This window comes from Pithys albifrons, chromosome 8, assembly GCF_047495875.1.
Source record: "Pithys albifrons albifrons isolate INPA30051 chromosome 8, PitAlb_v1, whole genome shotgun sequence".
NCBI lineage: Eukaryota > Metazoa > Chordata > Aves > Passeriformes > Thamnophilidae > Pithys > Pithys albifrons.
In genome coordinates, this window is record NC_092465.1 from 20,844,798 (window position 1) to 20,868,499 (window position 23,702).

General features: G+C 37.3%; 1 protein-coding gene across 1 annotated transcript in view; it reads left to right on the top strand.

The window, feature by feature from the left end:
* The window catches only part of MYO3B (myosin IIIB), a 184,252-nt gene that overhangs the window by 117,561 nt on the left and 42,989 nt on the right, over positions 1-23,702 (top strand). Inside the window, exons 27-32 of the mRNA XM_071562075.1 lie at positions 3,135-3,246; positions 4,149-4,311; positions 4,977-5,057; positions 13,020-13,140; positions 20,817-20,880; positions 21,765-21,903. Of these exons, the coding sequence (XP_071418176.1) occupies positions 3,135-3,246; positions 4,149-4,311; positions 4,977-5,057; positions 13,020-13,140; positions 20,817-20,880; positions 21,765-21,903 (680 nt within the window). The remainder of the gene's footprint in view (positions 1-3,134; positions 3,247-4,148; positions 4,312-4,976; positions 5,058-13,019; positions 13,141-20,816; positions 20,881-21,764; positions 21,904-23,702) is intronic.

A 23,702-nucleotide genomic window follows, 5' to 3' on the forward strand; every position in this document is an offset into this window, starting at 1 on the left:
AGTTTGTCAGGTTTGAGAAATCAGTTCTTCTGAGGGAAAATTACTTTTCTCTTATTTAGTGTTACTGCTACTGAGAATGTGATTGGTCAAGTACTTTTAGGAAACATATAGACGAGTGTTTGTCACATGTAGGAAATTTTCAATCAGGATTTACAGCCCCAAGTATGTGTATGTTTATGAAATAGCACATGAAGGACCATAGACTTTATTTTTAAAAACAGAAATAAAAGTATTGGTTTAACATAGAGGAATACTGAATTATTCCTGACTACTGCATTTTGTGCTGAAATAACAAATGCAAATATGGAAATAAAAAAGCACAGTTGTGAGATTTTCATCTCACATGAAAGCAAATATGATTTCTAGCTCTACTTTGTTGAAATTAAGTTTCTGATTTCTTGGTGGTATGTTGTAAGTAGAGGTCACTCTGTGATCTCTGCACAGTAGAGTTACATAAGTATGACAGAGATGAAATTAGACCAGTAAATCAAAATGAACAGTTGTAGTTGCATATACCCCAAAGCTTTGGGTGTATTCACAGTGATTTTCTCTACCATTTCATCATGCACAATATTGGCACACTTTTGCCTGATACATTAAGGTGAAACATTTTATCTTCCTCCAAAATTTTCCATAGGGTCCATTGCTGTTAGATAAAACAATTGGGTGACCCCGTGTGGCACATGCTGTGCTGCCATGCAGTTATCCTGAGCACATCAAGTCAAACCACTTGGGCATCTGTAGCTATGCAATTCAGTCATGAAAACAGGCACCAGATGGAAAACAAAGTGTTAGCTTAAAAAAAAACAACCAAACCAAACCAAAACAAAAAAAAAAAAAAAAACAAAAACCCAAAACCAAAAACATGGATTTGAGCTTTGGAACACAAATTGGAGACCTTTTTTAGCAGAATGCACACTCCAAAAGTGGTTCTGGAGCAGAAATAATAAAAAATAAATTGCTACTTCTGATGAGTATGGTCATTTCTGCCTCATTTTTAATGACATAATTGAAAAGGAACAGGAAATGTGTTTAACCAATTACAGATGTCTTTTGTACAGTGATTGGATCAATCAAAACATTTGGAAAATCCATTTAGAGAAGTTTTAATAAATATTGTTAGACAGTGTTTACATACAGAAACTGTAGTTATTCCAGTGTTTTGGAAAGTTCTTGTTATTCTGGATAACTTGCTTTCTTAGACTATATATAAATTTAAATTTATAAAAACAACTGTTAAAACAGGATTTTATAAGAAAAATTACTGGTTTTTTATATTTTGTTGCTGAGCACCAAAAGCAAATGCATTCTAAATCATGAAAGAGAGCTAAGGGAGAGGTTACTACATTTGAAAGACACAAGTTTGTCATGAACAAAATCATATACTCAGACAAATTACACAGCTCAGAAATACTTTTTAGTCAAGTATTTGTGACAAATAAGTCAATTTTTCAGTAATTAGAATTGTCAGTTATAAAATAGATTAAAAAATTATGAGATTCCCCTTGAATATTTTATTGCATCATTGCTATCTAAAACCTGTTCTGTGGTTTTAAAATTCCTAACTACAATATACCTTAAACACGAACACCAAAAACCGATATTGTCACTCACTTGAATCGCTCTGTTCTTTCCTCCCTCCCTTCCTCCCTCCCTTCCTGCCTGCCTTCCTCTGTCCCACTTCTCCTCCCCCTCCCCTCCTCGGCCTTCCAAACTGCTTCAGTTACATACCTGTGTCAATAACAGGGCTGACTGAGCTGGCTTTTGAAGCAAACAGCAATTTACCATTAGAGTAGCTTCCCTCATGTAATCTGTCTGCTATCTGCTGAAGTTTTATGCTGTCACAAAGATATGTATATTTTAAATCGGAATTTTATTAGTGCAACTCATAATGGCATCATTAAGTTCAGTAATATGGTGGAAGAAATGTATTTCTTTTCCTTAAAATACACCATGTTTCTCCATAATTTCTAAATGGCATGACTCTTGGTATTTTGAAAGACTTGGCTGAGGAATTTGCAATATCACGTTGTTGGGAAAGTCACTGCATTAAAAATAACTCAGTAATACATAATCTCCTATCATTATTCAGAGTCAGCAATGTCTCCAATTGGTGAATATCTGTGTCTCTGGTCCAGGACTTATTCCAGTGCTTGACTTCAGATGTCATTTTGTTCCCCTTTGATCTTTATTGACTATTTTAGTGGTTCTTTTTTCTTTCTGTTGACAACTGAAGCTAATATCTAGAGATTAACTGGAGCTAATATTTGAAAATCATATTCTTCTGATTAAAAAAAAAGGTCTTGCACAATTCCAAGCTTTCTAGTTGCTTCTCCATGTTTTCCGCAGTATGAGGTGGGATATTTTCTTGACTCTATGTGGCTATAGAGGAATCTGCCACATTGGTTCACTGTTCAGATTCTTTTCAGATTCTTCTCTTCGTGTTTCAAAGAACATGTGATGGCTCTTCCCCATGCTAATAATTAGTAGAATGGTTTGCTCAACTTGCCAGTTCCTTTCAATCACAATGTAAATAGAGTAGCACCTGTAGAAGTATAACTTAATACCAAGACAACACACATGCAGTTAATAAGTGAGAGCTGAGGTGGCATTGCTACCATCTAACAGTGCACTTGTGCTAAAACAACCTTAAATTTGAAAAATAACTGGCTTATATTCTTGCTATTACTTAATGTAATTTTTTGCACAGAGGGTCACTTAAATACTGTAAACCCATTCTTCATCAGTGCATAATGACTTTACAGGTAGGAAGGGATTGGTTCTTAATTCAGTTGAAACATGTCTGCATCCCTTTTTCATTAACTGTATGTTATTTCATGTAATTGTTAGGGGCTATTCTTTTCAAGAGAACATGGACAAATAAAGGTCAATTCTGTTTAGTATGGGTCTGCTCCAGACAACTGATCAGAATAATTCCAGTTAATTGTTTATCTTAATTATGTATATGCTCAAATATCTGTTCATGACAGCTGTGTTGTGATTTATGAGGAGAACTGAGTATAAGGGAGAATTTGGCCTATTAGTTCTAGAGATGCAGCTCTGAGCTAGAGAAAAACAGTGAAAGTACATATTGATTGTCAGTTCAATTTTTGAGTTCTCATTTGGTTTTGCAGGTATTATTACCTTGCGTTCAAGGCACATGAAACTCCTGTTGGTAGCAGAGAAAATTGTCTTGCCATTTTGGAGAAATCTAAACTAGACAACTGGATTCTTGGGAAAACCAAGGTAGCATGTGCTAACATTTTCTCAAGGATTCTAACCTTTTAGCATAACATGTCTAATAGTGGTTTGAAAAGTACTGCAGGGTTGAATGAAAGAGCCAGGAATTTGCTCCAATTTGCCTCCCAGGTTACAGAGGTGCCCCCCCCAAGCCAGCTGAGTTAGTGCTGCAAGAGGAGGGATGCACTGTGTACCTCCCCAAAGTGCATTCTGCATGTGGCTGCCTCAGTGAGGACAGTGCAGCTGTCAGTGCCTGCTGTTGTAGTGCCTTCTTGGAGTTCCTTATGGTCTTGTTAATGACAGGGCTGAAACTTCACACCTGTGAGCCTGGTTGGTGTGTGACCCATTTCAGGTAACCTCCTTCTGGCTCTGTCAAAAGCTTTTGTTCCTGGTTTAAAATGGAATGAATGACTTCTGTAAAAAATATGTTGCATAGTATTTTGAGGTATTTTACAGTGCACAAAGCAAAAACAAGGAGAATTTTCCTGCCCAAGACCCAGGCAAAATGTATGTAAGCACCTGTAGGATTTGTCTCCTAAGCAGAATGCTTTTAGACAATATTATGTCTAAAACCAGATTTGACCCAGGATTTATCTTCCCACTGATAAGAAAGGCTGTATTTCAAAAATGTTGATGTCTGAAAATATCCCCCTGGCCAATTTACTTTGTAAGGGGGCTAAATATGGGGTTTATTTTGCAATCACACACACAAACACACCAAGAGCTAATAATTGATTGACAAGATTGCTATGATATCTACAGCCACTATTTTGCTAGTTTTCTCAGCAATGATGCCCTAAAATAGGCTGCTGTTGGACTAATGAAAAGACAGAATATGAGAGGTTATGTTACTGCCTGCTTGTAATACTGATTTTTTCTCTTTTGTTGTTGTTGTTGTTTCATTCCAGGTTTTTCTAAAGTATTACCATATAGAGCAGTTAAATTTGTTTCTTAGGGAAGTTATAGGGAGGGTGGTGGTCATGCAAGCCTATATCAAGGGATGGCTTGGAGCAAGAAGGTACAAGAAAGTCAAAGATAAAAGAGAAAACAGTGCTATTACTATACAGTCAGGTAAATGTTCACATTCTCTATTTCACTGAGTGTCTTTGCCATTGCATGTATATTGTTTATTCATCCATTATAGTTTATTATGAAATCAAAATGACTGGAGGAGCTTTCTCTCCAGCTAACTGGTCCAAATACTATTGATTTACTTCTAAAGTGTCGTCTTAGTATTTGGTAATGTCTTTATTTGAATATTTTAGTATATTGGATATGATGCCTGTGCACAAAATGACAATATTGTTAGATATGTCTATACTAGCATGCAGCACTTAGATGAAATGCATTAGTGCCTGTAATACCAGAATTCCAGATGTACATCACAAGATGGACTTGAGAGGCTGATCTTCAGTGCTTTAGCAGCCTTCCTTGCAGTGAATTTGAGGAACTGCCTGAGCAGGGATGACCATGCACCTTTGTGTTTTGGGTTAGAACATCGGTGAGTGCATGGTGACAATTAAAATTTGGATGAGTGAAGTGGTGTTTGAAGTCATGGTGATGTGAGCACTGCAGGCATGAACCCAGAGTTCAACATGGGGGTGGGTGGGGAAGAGGTATTGGAGGTAGGGGCTGGAGTAGTTATGGCAGGAGGAATGAAAGTTACAGCACATTACTGACTCTGTAGCACTTCCTTAAATAAATGTAATTTCCAGCACATGGTTTTGTATTTTTAGCCTGGAGAGGATATGAAGCTCGCAGGAAGTACAAGGAAATAAGGAACAGAAGAACTGATGCTGCAATACATATTCAAGCAGGTAATTAAAACAGTATTTCAGTTGCCAACACCTATTTTTCTGTAGATGATTTTGTGTGTTTTGTTTATAGCTAAAAAAATAAATACAGTCCAAACAAAAACTATCAAAACCAGTACTTCTTATCATTTGTTCTTCAGTGTCAAATGACATCAGTGGCAGGTATCAGTCACTTTGGCCTTTTTGAAGTGCCTCTCTGGAAGCAAAACATACTAATTAACAGCTGTTGAGTTAATTCTCTAAGATTCTTCTGAGAACAGTCTGTGTGATACAACTACACGTAGAGCTGGTATGAAGCACTGTATTAACTTGTCTAAAAGTGTGGATGGGAGGCACTGGACATGGATTTCTCTGTCTTTGTATGGAGCCCTGCTGTTGGCAGAGTGCCAGGTTTTTGTTTTGGCTGCTTGCTGTGTTTGCCAGCTTTGGCCAATCTTTTGACACTCTGCCAGACTCCTATGCAGCCATATCAATATGAATTTGAATAAACTTTAAAGAGATTATTGGAGAAACAGGCCCATAGGGCTGTGTAGGTCTCTAGTAGACAGCAGAGTACCATATGGCACAGAAATCTAAGAAGCAATGCTGTGAACTCAATGGTGTTTTCAGATGCTGCCAGTATGAAGCAGCCTCCCTATGATGCAGTGTGATAGACTCTGCCTGTCCAACCCCAGGTTCAAAGGCTGTAACTGATAAAAAAACATTGTAGAAAATGTTTACAGGTAAACCAAGATACCACCTCCATTCTACCAACTTCCGGTGCTACGATTCCTTAAGCTTTGTCACCTCTTTATTCTGTATCTTGTAGTCTGAAGGCAGTCTGAAAAAGGTGTGCTCTAATATTCTTTCACTTTTTTCTCAAACCATTCTCAGTAAATTCATTCATTTTCTGTTGTCTAAGTTTGCTACTCTGAAATTACCATTGCTGTGACTTTCAACAGGAAACAGAATACCATTCTAGTTACAGAAAGGAGCAGAATATCATTAGGATCAAATGATAATTTATAACTTTGCATACATACTCTTACATAGCATCATTAAGCTCTATGGTTAACTGCAGAATACTCTATTAAATGGAGAACTGTTAAGCAGAATTTTTTTCTCCCATTACAACAAGGACTGCACAGATACTCTCTCCCATTCTTTCTCTCCTTTGTGGTGTCATTTTCAGTTGTTTTCCTGATAGCACAGAAAGTAGATCTTAAAGTACCCCCTGCCGCTGATTTCTGGAATATTTGCTACAAGTGTATACATACCTGGACTTGGATGAATGGACTTAGAACAGCCTTTCCTTGAAAAAAAGGAAAGTGAAACAGTTGATCCATCACTGCCCTGCTCTGATCAGCTCCGTAAGGTGAGAGCTATCTCAGGTGCAGTAGGAAGCTGGTGTGTAGCAGTGGCACTTGGAGACTGCAGGGGACATTCTGTCTTGTAGTTTTATCCAGACAGATTTCTTGCTCTTTAGAGAGCGTAACTGATCTATTCTGCTGTTAGTACACTTGGGAAAGCTTCATAGCTGTGTTGCTTCCTGCCGTCTCTTAGATGCTGTGTTGAATGTGGCAGAGCAGAGGCAGTGGGAGTGAATTTGGGCGCTGTTGAGCCCTCCAGTCCCGATGCTGGAGTAATGTTGTTAGCACTCTTCTCACCAACACACAGGGTCTTCCTTTGTAACCTGGCACTTGACTGTTTCAGTGATCAGTCTGAGTGAATAAGCATTAGGACTATAGGGTTGGAGTGACACAGTGCACCTTTGTATTAATTAAGCTGACTGCTCCTCCTATCTTGGGTGCTCTAACAGAAGGCGTATAATAATAATAATAATCCTCAACACATTTCTATCTGCCTTTGGAGACCTATATTTAGGACTTCTTATTTGAAAATATTTGTTGTACACATTTTCTCTTCTCGATGTGCTAATTTTTTTTGTGTTTCAAATCAAAGCTTATGCTTGGTAAGGTTTTAAGATACACTGACAGTCTTTGTGTTATTTACTTTACATTACACTGTCCAAGTGCCTAGTGACAAAGAGACAAAAGCAACTCTAAATCCTTCCCTTCCCTGCACATCTTCTAGCATGAGTGTAGTTCTTGTAAAATGGAGTATGATCACCTTTGTATTTTTTTAAATGAGCCATTTCAGACAGTGAGATAAATTGTTTGCATTTGTCATCCAGACATTAGCAAAACCATATAATTAAACTATATGTACTTCCCTCTCCTTTCCCTCCCCCATGCCTCGCTCAAGCAGGCCTTGGAATTTAGGAAGCATTTGGCTTACATGTTTCTACAGAACAGCACATATTGAAATTTGTTTTCCTTTCATCTCTTTCCCAATAAAAGCAGCCGCTCAGCTTATCCCTTTAGCTTCCTCAGAACTTCCTTTCAGAATTCCCGATCTATTACAGCACATTCACATACCAGAAACAAGATGCCTTTTCATGCTGTCAACCTTTTTCATCTGAAATGTAAATTAATTCTTGCTGGTACGCTTTGACAGAGATCAAAGTAGGGGTATTAACCTTATTGGGCCTTCTCCTCATCAGAATCAGTTCCAAGGACTGCGAGGGTAGTGTTAGGAGGCCAGTCTTCACTGTTATCTGTGGCCCTCCTCCAGGCAGTCCTCTGTCTACAAGTCAGCATTTCAAAGGCGCTGATTTCTTTTGTAAATGACCTTATCATTACTTTAAACTGTGTGAAAAATGATTTGCCTGAATAATTCTTGCAGGATTAGCCTGCTCATTTTAATTGTGAGGGGACTTCATTCAGGTTCCAGGATATTGTTTAAGTGGTTTTGACAGCAAGTGATCATAGCCTGATATAAAGGAGGAACACAGCTCCTGATTGGAAACCTCTTGACTTGTTCAGATTGTTCATTTCTTGCAAGTCAGTCTTTGAGGTAGACTGCATTTGCATTTTAAAAATAAACACATGCCTTTCAAATACATGAGCTGGTGGTCTGGAGATCTCAGTGGGCCCAGCAGTTCACTACCCATTGAAGAAATGTTGAAAGAAAAAACAAACTTAGAAAAAAACCAACCCACACAATATACATGAGGATACAATTCCTGAGTGTATTATATTACAAGAAAAAAAGTCATTATTTCAGATGGCAGAAAACACCCTCGAGTAGGAAACAAAGTATTTTTGAATTTAAATTAATTAGGAAAGATAAAGCTACCCTACTTCAGCATATCTACATCTCAGGTTCTCAGAATACACAGGGTACACAAGGTCTTTCCTCCTACTTCCAGTCACACTTTCTCAAACTGTGAAGGCTAGAAAATGCTAATTTTTTAACTCAGAGACATATTGTAAAGAATGATTTTATGTAAAGTGTTGGCAATACTTTGCACTTCTTAGTGTTTCTTTGGAATTAGGTTCTGTATTGTTTTGGTTTACAGCTACATAAAAGGAAAAATATATTGTCAAAGATTTTTTTTTAGATTATTTTGCCAGATTCACAGCTGGTTTAAATCAATGTATATCCACTGAATCATCTGACTGAAATGTTTCTTCACTGATTTACCTCACATGCAAGTCTCATCTAATGTTTATTTGTTTTAGAAAAATGCATTAACTGGAATTTAAAACAACAGATAATACAATTATAAAAATATGTTTTCTAGTTATGATAGCATGTATTTCCATGCAGTGTGCCTTGTCCCAAAAGACTTACAGGAGGATTTTAATCTGGTTATTTCATTTGTGAACTGACATTGCCAAAATGCCAAATGAGTGGTGCATGCAGTTCACTTAGATCTGAGGTGACATCACTGAATTCATTTTAATTAGGCCCACTTAAGCCATCTGGAATATGCTGTGCAGCTCTGGTCAGGACTGAGTTTAACTATGCTTCCAGAGGTGAAAGGCAAATGACTAATCCATTGAGCCACCATCTCCTCCTCCAACACGTGCTCACACACCATATGTCAGATTGTATTAGAACATTCTTTATCAAGAACTTAAGATTTGGGCTCTTTTTCTTAAATAAAAAGTGATGGATGTTCAGAAGGAAGCATCACTTAGTTAATCTCTTTCTTTCTGCAACTTCTGCCCATGCAGTATTGCTCACTGTTTACATATCTAACATGTGCTTCTGACAAAATGTACTCCATTATAATAAAAAAGAGGGACAGAGAACAGCTGTAATTTACCATTCTACATTTATTATAATTTGTAAGCTTTTAATGAAAGTGTTACCTTTGGGATTTTCAGCACCAGAGAAAGATAAGTTGACTTCAATAGAAGACAAGGAGGTATTTCTTCAAAATGTATTTATCCAGCTATTTGTGTCACTGTGTACGTGTGTGTGTGTGTGTACTCAGCTAAGACTGTTGTCTAGATCTAAGAATTACATGAGTAAAATGTTCCAAAAACTTCTAAGCACTTACAAATAATTCCTGAAAATAACAATGCCTAACTAGCAGATCTAGGGTTTTTATAGAGTTAATTTTTCTTGCTTTTAACTATATTTATAGTGCAAAAAACATTGATGAGATATATATGTTTCTCTTCTCCTAATGGCAGCTGAACTGATTTATCATGTTACCTTCTATTCACAGTCAGGGTGAACCAGCCTAGTTTGTGCCGGCTGTACAACTTTGGTTAACTTTACTCTTCCATCTCGTTGTGCTCAGTACTACCTTAGGCCATCCAGTAATTCTTCATGTTTGGTATCTATCTCTAGTAACCATTAAAGGCCTGATGCTCCTGTGCAGGGACGGTTTTGGGAAAAGTGAGAAGGCCTTATAGTTTTAAAGTATGAGGTTCTATATTCTGCCCCCATCTCTGAGCTGAGCTCTGTCAGTGTACAGATGTCTGCATTTCCTTTTGCTTTCCTCTGCTGTTTTTGAGGAGAAAAAGTGGAGATTATTCTTACTGGATTTTGTGCTAAAATCAGGAAGGGGCAATGTACAATGTACAACAGTATGTGGTAAAACCTCTTTCTTTTTGTTGCTGATATTGATGGAGTGAATGGTACTACTACTTTGTATGGTACTTCTCCATACTTCTCCATAGACCTTCAATTGTTTAGCTTTGATCTTGCTACATTGTGCTTCACAATTTGCTCTGTAACTGTGTATTTCCTGCGGGCATCATGAGGAAAATGCCTGGACTTTTCCTACCTGGAATTGTGCAATATTGTGTGCCTTGGTACTTAGACTTTAAAATAAAAGTTTGTAACTGCAAGACGCCAAATTTCAGACTCCTTGAGGTAAATATATCCTTGGTTTGCTAAGTGCTGCAGCTGACAGGAAACTCTCCTTCTGTGAGAAATGATCAATAGAAGAAAAAATTTATTTCCTAACTTGTGGTACATAAAGTATTTAACACCGAGTTGCTAATAGAAGTATTACAATTAAGTTCAGTTCCTGCTTTTCTTTTCAGACCCTGCCATCTTTGGCTATGTAAAGATCAGGGTTGCAGCTACTGTTGCTTGAAAGTTTGGAATATAGACTGAATAAGGTGAAAATGAGGTGACAGCTGGTAATCATTCTTCTTCAATGATGCAGTGATTGTTCATGGAGCAGTAGCAACATGAGTCTGCTAATTTCACACTCTTTGAGCCAAGTGCTTAGTGTCAAAACCAGCACCAGTCAGTAATGCAAATCGCTGTGATGGAGCAGCTTCCCAGCCTCCCAGACGCCTCAGTAGAATTCTCTGCATATGCATTTCTTTTGAAACATTATAGATACAGTTAATAAATGTTGAAAAGATGCAGTCCTGCTAATACTTGATGAAGCTTTTGAGAGAGTGAGAAAAGTTTGTTTATACTTTACTTCAGTTGTCCCAGGAGTCAAAAGAAGGAAAAATACAGCCATTTACCTGTCAGTTTCAAGGTATTTTGGAAGAATATTAGAAAACAGCTTGTGGAAAGATTATGTTGAAGAGGAGTTGATTTTGAAAATACATATGAAAACAGAAGATAGGGCAAAAACTACGTTCATTAAATCAGATATAGCAGGTTTTATGTAGTGAATGAGGAGACCAAGATGGTTGTACTGACATTAATAAGAGTCTCTGGGAAAAAGAAAAATAATTTAAAAAAATAAAATCACTGCAAGTACCAGGGTTGATTTTATAGACACACACATGCAAAGAACTACTAAAAGCTGAGAAACTGCAAAAGATAAAACTGATGTTTATCTTATTAGTGTATTTATTTCAGTGCTTCTTGAGCTGAATGAAGCTCAGCACGTTTCGGCTGCAGAGAGGTGGCTGCTGGCCAGCTGCCTCTGCTGCTGCCATCGGATGGACTCCTTGTCTGGGCAGGAGGGGAGAGTTAAGGATTGGAAGCCTGATCACATGGCACAATTGAAAGCTTACCTCATCTCTGCCAGACAAGCAGACTTTTCCAGTCTGATCATTAAGGGTGGAAAGTTTCCCAACCTCATGATACCTGAAATCTGTATTTGGTTCAACAGCTCAGCAGGCCCCACTTCTGTCATGTCTTCTGTAAAACAAATGGTTATTTATTGTCACAATCTCTCATTAAAAGGCAATTTTTATTGCTTCTTATCCCAGGAACCTCAGTGTTTTCGTAAAATCAGAAGTGTGGGATACAGGGAAAACTTGGTAATCTTCCGATCAGTTACTCTGTTCCTCAACTTATTCAATGTTTAACCTACCTTCTGATTTCCTATTGTAATCTACAATGTTACCATGATCCTGATCCTACCTGTGATTGCCCTAAACCATATTTCTGTGCTTATCCTCTATTCCACTGTTACATGTAACCCTGGACTGCAATGGTACGGCTGTTTTTCTCCTTTGGACAGTTAGTATTCAGTCTGACTCTGATTTTGCAGGCGTTTAGTGGGCTTAAGAGCTTTTCCTGGACAGGGAACTGTTTTATTTCAAAAATCATATTCCTTGATCTTAGTTCCAATGTTCTTTTACGTATTGTCTCACTGTTTCAGCTTCAGTCCTGCTGGACTAATAAACAGTTCCTTTCTCTACAACCCTCACCCTTCTTATTTAGCAACTGAAATAGTGGGAATAATACTGTATTTACTTTCTTCATTTTTCAATCCTTTCTCCCCTTAGGTATTTCTGCTTAAAATAATGCTTGAAATAAACCCTACAAAAATAAAATTTAAAGTATGTGAGTTGAAGTGTATATTGCAACACCTTTTAGTCCCTTGTCCCAAGTGCACTATGTATTGCTGTCTGTGGTTTGTGCTGGAGCTTTATTACTGACTGCTCACAGGTGTCAAAAATTCAATCAAGTTCCTGTCAGATAAAACTACAGAAATAATTATGTTATTTAGGTAGCCAAATACAGAGACAGTCCATGGAAATAAAGAATGTAGATACCTTCAAATGTTTTTCATTGTCATTTTCTTTGCTATTTCATTCCACTGCCTGCTTTCTACTTTGGTTAGTATTTTTAGTGATTGTTTTTTCTGCTCTTTTTTTAAGGAATGGTATAAATTCCAATCTCTATTTTTTTCCTAATTATTTATATGAGAGATATTTTAAATTTTTTTTTTTTATGGTTGAAGTTAATTGAAAGACTAGGAGAAGACATTGTTTTTTCTAGTTTTAATTGAATATATTTGTCCCTTGCTTGTCACTCCCCTATCCCATAAGAAAAAAAGGTAAGCTGCTAGTTCTGTAGTATTACCACTAGCTCAAATCAGGGAAGTTGTGATAGAGGAAGTTGTTTGGGGAGTGATTTTATACTATGTACTTTAATACATTCTAAGTTGGATTCCTGTTTGAATTAGGCACATCCCCATTTTGAGGCCTGTTTTCCTTGCCTGGACTGTGCCAAGTGGTCACTGGAACAGTGAGAGTGTAAAGTCCTGTGGAATTTCCAGCTGTTGGTAGCATTGCGAACATTGGAGCCCTCGTGTTCTTGTCCGCTAGTTCGTTAAAAGTTGGGGACATTCAGGTCTGTGCTGCAGAGACAGGTGCATTTCAGTCCCTGCAAAATTTTCTGACTCATAACTATGTTTTTTAGCTTTCAGGGGATACGCTGTTCGTAAAAACTACACAAGATTGAAAAACACCACTGAGTGTGCACCAGATCCTCAGCTTACAAGCAGCTGCTCTACTTCTGGTTTTGGCTGCGAAGAAGATTGGTGAGTTGAATCCTTTGCTGTCTATTCTCTAACAAAAGCAGTTTTCCAGACAATAAGGCCAGAAAGGAGCAAGTTTATCATGATGATTCAGCCATGAATCTGGCATGTTCTGAGCATGAGCACCTGTAGGTCAGCACCTTACACCCCCCAGCCCTGGCTAGGACATCTCAGTGTTCTCCCAGCAAGTGGAAAGGTACCGTTTGCCCTGGGTCATTGTCCTGTTTCTGTGCACTACTTGTAAGTACTCAGAATACTGTAGATCGGGGACAGAATTTCAACTTGCTTAGCATTTCAAAATTGACTGCAGTGCATCTTATTAAATATCCAAGAGTAGGAAGTCACCCTTCTGTGCTTGCAAAGCACGATGCAGACCAGGGAGAGACAGGGAAGAGAGCTGTCAAAAGCAGAAGGACAAGTCACTGACAGCCTAGGAATACTGTAAACTATGGAGGTGCTCTCCCCTTTACAGAGAAAAGCAGTGGATTTCTAGCAATGGATTAACTCCATAAAAACCTCCCCCTGACACTTCCTTGGCCATGAGAGGCAAAAGAGGTCTGTTATGTCTCTCCAACAGTGTTCTGGGACAGGTGGCTCTATTTCTGGACTAATGCCTTTCATTAGCAAGTTTCAGTGGCTGAGTTATGAGATCTCTCCTGCTGAGACTGTTGAGGCTCACAAAGATTTTTTAGTTTGGTTACTGCTGGGGTGAGTTTGGGCTCTATGAAGCAGAAATGTGCAGACCTTTTAAGATATTTAGCCACCAAACTTACATTGAATTCAATGTCTAAATGTGTTTAGATATCTGGCCTGAAGGTGCTCATGTAAGATACATTGGCCATTCAGGTCTTCCACCCAGTCCTGGTTGCTATGCATAATGAGATAGATAAATAAATTCTTCTTTTGTATGGAGTTGGGGAACTGCCATGAGTGCTGTCAGTTCTCACTTTAACCCAAACAAATATTTCACGTTATTTGCCTAATCCTATAAATTTCTCAGCAATGGCCTCGGGTTCCAGTGAAATTTGAAAATGTTCAGCATTTTGCAGGTAATGTTCAGAATTTTGGAATAAATCAAATTATGTAGTTCCCATAAATCAAGCCTTACTTCTTCATGTAGCTGTTATTGGACTGTTTTAAGCATGTGACTGACTGGTCGTACAGGAAACTGGCAGGAAGGAGAAAGGCTGCTGAGGAACAGCATAGAATGCTTAACACAGTAGCTGGTAATGTGACCCTAGAGAAGGCAGCCTCACTGTGGCTTCACATATCATGGATCTAAACGTGTGTAATAATAAAATATTGTTTTCATTTTCTGTGATTTATCTTAATTTCTATTACTTTTGTTTCGTTTTCTTTTGTTTTCCTAGCTGATAGTTTTCGAAAATGAGAAAATGAGCTTAGAGGTACTCAGGATGAGAAAGTAAAATGATACACAGTGCTGTTTTATGCAGAGGAATCTATCTATACATTTAAATGTATGGCAACCTGCTGCTTTTTTAAAAATCCTTTAAAAAACTAAGTTACGGTGTTAAAATATATATAAAACATTCAGTTTTATTAAGTAATGAATTTCAAAGTGTTCATAAGAAATGGGCACTTTAAAAAAAATGATTCCTTGGAGAAAATTGAATCTCTACACCCGGTTCATGCTGTTCAGTCAGTGAATGCAGGACATAAGCAAACTCAAGCTAATAAATTACATAGGATGTTGATTAAATGCACACATTTGTTCATTTAGCAGTGTATGTTAAATGTTTCATGCACTTACATGCTTGACTTGATCATCAGCATTAACTATGTTCCAGTGTGAGGGTGATGTCACAAGTAACAAAGGATGCACTGAGAATTGGCAAATATCACTGATAGGAATAGAAATATGTGATGGAAATGTTAGCAGGGAAGTGGTTTTGTCTCATTGAAAAAAAACCATTTTTTCCCTGTCTGTTCCATAGAGTTGTGGATGTGTCTGTGACTCTTACCGAAAAAGGGTCATGGGAATAATTGTGCACCTGAGAGGCTGACACTAAGTTTGAATTCTTTCCTAAATCTCAGTCCCTGTGTGAGACACTTGCCAAGCCTTTTCTTGACATCATCAGTCATTGAGAGGAACCTGCAGGCCTTTCCCAAAGTGGCTCATTCAAAACTTAAAAAGGGCATAGTTAAAGAATCAAACCATGGTTAAGACATGTGTCAAACATGGTTCAAATGAGGAAAGTGGAAACCTTTCTGAGCCCTTTTTACAACCCAGATTTACCGTTCTGTGTAGAGTCAAATGGGCAGCAGAGAAGGGAAAGTGTGATGGGCTGTCCTCTCTCAGGAGGAGAGCATGGATATCAGCCATGTCTGCCTCCATTTTACAATTGATCATCACATGAAATAAAAGATGCTGCACTTTGCAATGGCCTAGCTAAAATTTTAAGAGATCTTTTGAGCTTATTAGGAGTCATTTCTGAAGACGGGAGAAGTAATTTTCTAACCATCATGTGATTTTGAACTTGTTAGATTGACAGATCTCTAGTGAAAATATTTTTCCTAAATGTTCTTAGCAGGATAATCTACAGTTCAGTGACTAAGGACCTTAATCTATGCTACCTTGTTCATGTTCAGACAGATCTGTCATTTTACAATATCTTTAATCCTTTTAGAATCTTGTCAAAATATCTACAACCTGCATGTTCCACCATCATCATATTTTCCATTTCCCTCCCAAATAAAAATTCTGTTAAATAATACTGACCTGATACTTACCCTGGAAATGCTTCCTGCATTGTTCTTTTTTTACTCTAGCTCACTGGCTGCTAAATATCACAGTATGTTATCGCTACGTACATGATCAATGCACTTATGCCGTGTAGTATAGGAGAAAACATTGTTTCCATATAGTGACTTTGTTACACATCAGTTGTCTGGAACTTTAACTGTGTGTCAGTGAGTATCCCTTGCTCCTTGGCTTCCTTTGTAGCTCTGTTTGTTAAGGGCACATTTTAGAAGATACCTTACATCAACAGCAGTTCACACTCTTGAGTCAAATTCATTGAGATTTTTATCCTTACATCTTTCTCCTTTTAGCTAATCTGTAACATGTTCATGCTTTGGTCAGCATAGGTTCTCAGAAACCATTCTTGTTAGCAGAAATCTTGACATTCACATGAACCCTAGGAAATCAAGATTGTATAATAGAGCCTGAACAAAACTACACAGGCACACCAACTTAGGTATTTGGAAAGTTGTAGACAAAGAATAATTACCAGCATTTCTCCATTCTACATGAAGTATGCATCTGAAAGTCAAGTTCCAGAAATAGGTCTGTCTCTACTCATTAATGGCTTGACTGATGAAGCAGAATCTGATTACTAAATTTGTACTGGTACTGGGTGGTATTGGTACAACGATTTAAGAGGGTAGGATTTGACTTGGCAACAGTTACATGAAATGTAATGAACCCAAAATGAATGTCAGTCAGTAATGGCACCATGCTCCAAAGTTTATGTTGGCTACTAGTGAGGGTACCTATTACCTCACATGTGCCTCATAACATGTTCTCATCACTGTCAAGACCTTGGTTAGGGTAGTGTATCAGACACTGCACTTGAAGAAAATGAGCAAGTGACTTGGCAACAAAAATGGTCATGTGTCTGTGTAAACCATGGTGAGGGAAGATCCATAAGGGAGATGGAAAACTAAGGGTCATGTAATCTCGTTTCTCCAATCATGAAAGGCTGATATGAAAAGAAACAAACTGTTCTCTATTGAGAATCAGGTGATAAATAATGGGCTTGCATTGTAGCACAAGAATGTTAGGTTAGACATCAAGAACAGCTCACTGATGGTAAGCTGAGTTAAACCCTCTGTAGGCTATTTTAGGAAGTTTTGACATCTTCGTCACAGGTTTTTAAAAGTTTAAATAAACTTATGACCAAAGGAAAAAAAAAGCAGTAAATGTAGCTGATTTTTCTCTTAAAATGGGAGTGGTTTAGATGATTTGCCATGGTTCCTAGTATTATTTGTAAATACAGAATGACTTCTTGAACTGTAACATCTCTATGGCAGTGGGTGTGGCATTGCAAACCAGCCACTGTTACAGCCACTGTAGCATCACCAGCTGTTGCTGCATCAGTGTGAGAACTAAGTATAAAAATTGTTCTAGAGGAATTCTCCATGGGTCAGCTTTACTTGCATGGGCATTGTTGCTGTGCATGAAAAGCAAACAATGTTCATTTCTGAATGCTTTGCTACAACTGCCCATTGAAATAGCTTTCAATGTGGATTTACCTAAATGGGCACTCGTGGCTTAACGCATACATATAATATCCTGTATGTCACTGAGAGCAGAAGTTAAACATGATTTCAGTGACTTAAGCACAGATCAATTCAGAAACTGGTTTAATGTGAATTCACCTGTTCCATATAAAAACCCTTACATCTTTTGCTGTGCTTTCTTTAACTTGATCTGCAGCTTGCCTCTCACTTAAGTGAGATTCAATCTGTCAGCCCATAACAAAACCTTCTCTGGATTCTTTTGTTTAAAAGGGGGGAAAAATCACTTTCCACAAAAAAAGCTGGCATAAAGATGTTCTGATTTCCTTTAATTGCGTCACTTTCCTATTTTTAATCATAGCAAACAGAAAGGTTATTGCTTGTGATACAAATAGATAAAGTCTGCAATTTCTGTGACATGCAGTGGATCACAGTGGGCCTGATTCTGATGTCATGTGAGCATCTAACTACTTTACAGTTCTTAAGGTCAAATAATTACTCAAGATTTTTAAAGGTGTAAACGGAAGTATGGGCACAATTTTCCAGTGTCATCTTTTTTATTTTTCCCCTCCTTGCAATGCCATTGGAATTTTAATCTACCCATGCTGGAAGGATTAAATTTTTTCTGTTCTGTAATATATGACTTCTGCAAAATGAGCTGTATTATTTCTAGTAGATATCTAGGAGTTTTTCTAATGTTTTCAAAAGCATTTAAATAATGAAAGTCCAAATTCTATTACTTAAACTCGTAATGGCCAGAATAATTCCAAAACCAGATATAATTTTTCCATCATAAATTAATCTCTGCTACTAGTGTTATGCTGCTATGGCTCAACTGCTTTCAGTGCTAAAGATAGTGAGGCTGTATACTATACAGATGTGCAGACAGGCCTTAGGAATCAGTGTTTCTCTTTTTTTTCAATGTTTCATGCTAATTGAGTGATTTATAGACAGTCTGAATGTGAAGACTGAGGCGTATTATAGCTCAGTAGCTGAACAGTCAGCAGCAAATTGTTAAATTACCTTGCTGAAACCAGGCACATGCACTTGATCTCTTGCATCCTGCCTAGGTAAGTGTGCTGACTGGCTCTCATCAGTCTGCCCCAAACACTGCCTTCCTGCAAATGTCAAAAGTAAAAATCCTTGGAAACCATTGGACAAGCAGTTTCTTCAAAGGTACCTGGAAATACCCTGCCTCAGGTGCCACCTTTGAAAATGTTAGCTGTTATCACTGATTGACTAAGGTGAATTAAGCATTGCTGAGCTGCTCTCCCGTTGTGAAGCACTGGAACAGGCTGCCCGGGAAGTGGTGAAGTCGCCATCCCTGGAAGTGTGGAAGAAATGACTGGACCTGGAACTTAGTGCTGTGGTTTAGACAGTGTGGTGCTCAGTCAAAGGTTGGACTCTTGGTCTTTTCCAGCCTTAATGATTCTGTGATTCTGTTACTGCATTTTCCACGTTTCATACTGGCCACATTTCCAGACTAGCTCCGCAACTGATTTCAAGGTGCTCAGCATTTACATTGATGGCATGTTTTCAGAAGTGTTCCCTGCCAGTTTGTTGTGGTGGTGGGTTGCCCTTGGCTGGCCACCAGGTGCCCACCAAGCCATTCTGTCATTCCCCCTTCCTAACAGGACAGGGGAAGAAAAATGCAGTGAAAAGCTCATGAGTAACAGCTAGTAATGAAGTACATACTTACACTAGCAACAGTCCACTGTGTGGAAGGATGGGCTATTCAGCAGCAAATACAGCCCAAATCAGGAACACAGTAGCACTAGGATCCTGACAGAGTCAGGGCCTGAGGGCTTTGGAATTACAGAGGCTGATTTTTGCTAGCTTAGGCTGTGCAGAAGACAAGTTGCTGATCTTTACCTTTGTGCTTTAAACATTTATACAAGGTTCTAGCCTTGGCAAAGTTCTGGATTTTTTTTAAATAAAAGATAAAGATTATTTACAGATTTAGATCGGCATCCAAACTACCCCAAAATCTGAATATTTAAATTTATATGATGATTCATCAGTATGGTTTTGGCATTGTAGGCCATTTACAACATACTGATCCCAAAAGTAGATTTTGATTTTTGCATCCACCACAGTGATACTTGAGGATTATTCATACTTTTTAGTTTGTATTGAGTTTATTTTCTGCAATATTGGGGAAGGGGGGAATGCATCACCTTAACAAATATTTAAGGGAATTTTGGGGAAAAGTAGCAAATTATCTAACTAACCTCTCTAAATAAATGATTAACTAAATAGTATATATACAAGATAAATAGTAAGAGAGAACTTTACAAATAAAATGGTACATGGGTATGTGCAGTGCCAAATAAAGTCTTAGGCATATGTTGTACTTCCCAGTTAAAGAAGTGTGCCAGTACTAAATGACAATGCATATTTAAAATGGATTCCTTAATTTCCTCCAAGGGAAACAGAAATTTAAATTCAAATTACAGTTTACGTAGAATGTTTTACTTCTCTTCCTTAGTGTCAAAGAATAAAGGGGAATTTGTATTTCCCTAAACTGACAAGCAAATCTAAAGTTCAGTCATGAAATTGAAACATTACAGAAAAGTTGAATATGTACCATATTCATGAGAGCTTCATTCTGTTTTGGTAATCACAAAGTTTCGCTTTTAACCCCAGTTTTAGGACCATGGGCATACCAAATAATATCTATGAACCTCATTCTTTTTTGTCCACTAAGTGAAATTGGTAGCATCTGTTTTTGGTATTGCATAGCTGAAGATTCTGAAGCAAGTTCTGTCTGGAAGGACTTTGCTGTTGAAGCGATCCATTGACTTCAAAGGCCTGCCAACAAGGATCAGGGCCTGTGGAAGGTTTTTATGTTACTTTAATCAGCATTAATGAGAGTAGGAGTTGGCGTTTAATATTTTTATGGTGACATAGCGTGGTGATAAATAGTAACAGATACAGACAAAAATTCTAAGACATCTTACTTCTTGCTCTTTGCTTAACCCGAATAGTTTTAGGAAAACATGTTTCCCTTCTTCCTCATCCATCAGATTTTGATTGTCTTAAGTTTGAATCCTGTGGAAACAGCTTTTCTCGTCCCTGGGAAAAAAGTTTCATGTTAAATTTTATCAAATTAATCTTAATACATGACTTCAATTTCATAGAATTTTCACAGACTCATTTTACACATATACATGGATCCACAAATTTTTAATGACCAATTCATTGCTCATAACCTGTTGCTGTGTTTAACAACATGCACTTCCTTATAAGAGGAAATGGGACTGGTCTGTGTTTTTTCTGAATTGATTTTATGTGCATATTTATAAATTGGGGAGGGAGAAAAGGGAAAAGCAACAAAAAAGCATGTATGCCAGTAAACCTTTTATGACTGAAGAAATGACAATATTCAAACTACATATTTTATTTTTCTTTGCTTTCAGGCAGCAAACCAGTAACCAGTCTTCTCCCGTGGTGCCTGATTTTCTTGACAAACAAACAAAAAAGGTACTCCTAAGATTATATCCTAAAACAACATCACATTATAACTTCAAATTCCTGAGTCCACAGTTCTGCAGAGTGTTTGTGGCTGCTTGGCATAGCCATCCGAACATGAAACCGTTAGTGGTGTTTTGAAGTCTTTGAGACAAAAGCCTGCTTGCTAAGAACTTTAGTTCTGTAGAGAGACAGGGAGGTACAGTGAATAAGAGAATCAAAAGGCTGGAAATTTGCTGCTGAGAATAAATGCTAGCTGCTCCCTGAGGTGATTTGTCTGTGCACTTCACTTTCTACAGATGTTAGAGACTCTTTTTTAGTAAGGACCTGAGGTTCTTTGGTAGCACTTTGATATCCTGCTCGAATTCAATATGTGAAATGGAGGAGTCGCTCTGTGACTTGGAGCACAGCATAGTCTTTGAAGTCTGATCCAATTTTTGCTGCTTACCATTTGATGTTGAAAGGATGAAATGGAGAAAATGTACAGTTTTTGCCAGTAACTCTGCTGAGCATATGTAAGATTAAAAAAACAAAATCCCTTGGATGATGTACTTAGAAATGTTAAGCAGATTAATACCTTCCTATAGCTTTTTTCTAAGGATACAAATTAACTATGAGAGGAAATCAGCATACAGTGCATGCTATGATTTAACTGCAGGAGAAAAGGGGATAAATAAGTTAAATGGAAAAAAGTAAACAAATGTTTGTGACATGGGTGCTAACTTGGTGTTGCTGAAGGCCACGAGAATCTTGTGTAACTTAAATCTAATATTAGATGTTTCACAGAGTCATAGAAAATAACAAGTTGCTCACTATGAGATCATAGCTGTAAATTATCATGCCAGACTGGAATCAATACATTTCTTATGTGCCTACACCAGCATTCTTTATTCCAGAATGATTTGGATGAGTTTTCTGCTTCTCCAGTTATTCTAAAACATTCATTTGAAGTAAATGATTCACAATCAATTAGCCAATCCGAGCCAGTGGCAGACCATCAGTTGTCAAGTCTCTTGAGATCCCATAAAAAAGGAGGTAAGAAATAGCTGAGATATTGTGCTTAATGTTTATAAGCTACATGTTGTTAGCATGTAACTTGCTTTATATATTGATGAGATCTTTTAAGAATCCCTTTAAAGACAGGAAACATAAAGAAAAGAACTTTCTTCTACACATTTTCAACCTGGAAGTATAAAAAACTCCTTATGTATCTGAATTACAGAGGCAAAAGCATAATGATTTTGAAAAAACAGCTTTTACTGGAAGTGTTCTTATTCATCTCAAAATACCCTTTTAATGAAATCAAACCTACTTTCAAGAGCTTCAGATTTCCTTCACCTTCCAACCTCATAAGTCAAAGACAGTAATGAAATCTCTAATGTTTGGCAGAATGAAAGACAACTAGTTTGTTCACTCACACAAAGATTCAGTCAGCAACACTGAAAATCTGCAATAATCCTACAATCTATGCAGCGTGGATTTTTATTTTATTTGCTGTTGTGTTATTTTTGTCATGCTCAGTAACAATTTAAAAACTGGGAACATTGTGACATTTTTTGAGTTTTACCTGGTTTATCTTTGAATATTTCAGGAAATCATTACCTATCAGAATATTTTTGTGTGTTATCCTAATCATTGTGTCTTTGCAAATTCATGAATACAGACTTTAATACTGTATCAGAGAATACTTTCCTCAGTTCAAGATGAAGTAGGTTGACAATGTGTAACTAAAGCCAGAAAGTACATGATAATACATTAATTTCCAGGTTATTACTAAAAATTAGTTGTTTATAATGTTGTGCTATACATAAACATTTCTGCATATTTATTTAATGGGACATCTTTCATCTTGGAAATCTACAAACATTCATCTGAATAATTAAGCCCTAATCCTAAGTTTTAAGTTTTAAATTTTACAGAGTTCAGTTAAATAATTTACAGTGTAAAAGTAAGAAGGTAGGTATTTATAGGGAGATCCTTCCCTTACAGGAAATACTGCAAATTCAAAGTTTTTAGTCTTTACACAGGCATTGTGTGGTTTACATGCTAAAAACAGAATAGTTTGTAAACACAGCAGATTGAGCAATTTTTCTGTTTTCATGCATTTCTGTCCATATGGGTTTTCAATCCATAATGTGGGACTGCAGGGGAAGTTTGCATTGCTATCTTAAATTATTGCATGTTAGACAATAAACCTGTCAAACAGAAGAATCTTCATTGCAACAAATGCTCTTGAGGGAAGCAGTCAGGGACCAGATCTATCATACTTGCTCTCTCTTGATATTGACCCCTGCAATGGGTCTCCTTGAAATTAAAGACCTGTCTGAGGTAAAACAATTAAACTGGCAGTATTACACCCTTAGCAAATATATGATTTAGAGAGACTTCAAAAGATGTGAAGTGATAGAAGAATAGAACTAGAAGAGGAGATTAAGGCAATGTTGATCTGAACTATTGAAAAACATCTATCTTTTAATAGATAAACATGACAATGCAGAGAAGTAAGGAATTTCCTAGTTAAACATGAAAATATTCATACAGATGATCATATAAATAACACTTCAATGAGTAACTATTAAGAAGGTGAAACTGCTGAAGAATGACTTCCTTGGGTGCTGTTAAAAGCACTGCCTACATTCAGAAATGCAGATGCTTTCACATGATGCTCAGACTATATTCAGTCTTAATATATGGAGTATACTTTTAAGAAGATAATATTCTTATACCTATTGTGAAAACCAAGTGAAATAGCAAATATCTTCCTGGAATAAGAAAGCATGTCTATAAAATGCACATGCCTTATAATGTAGGGTCATACTACCTAAACTGTTACT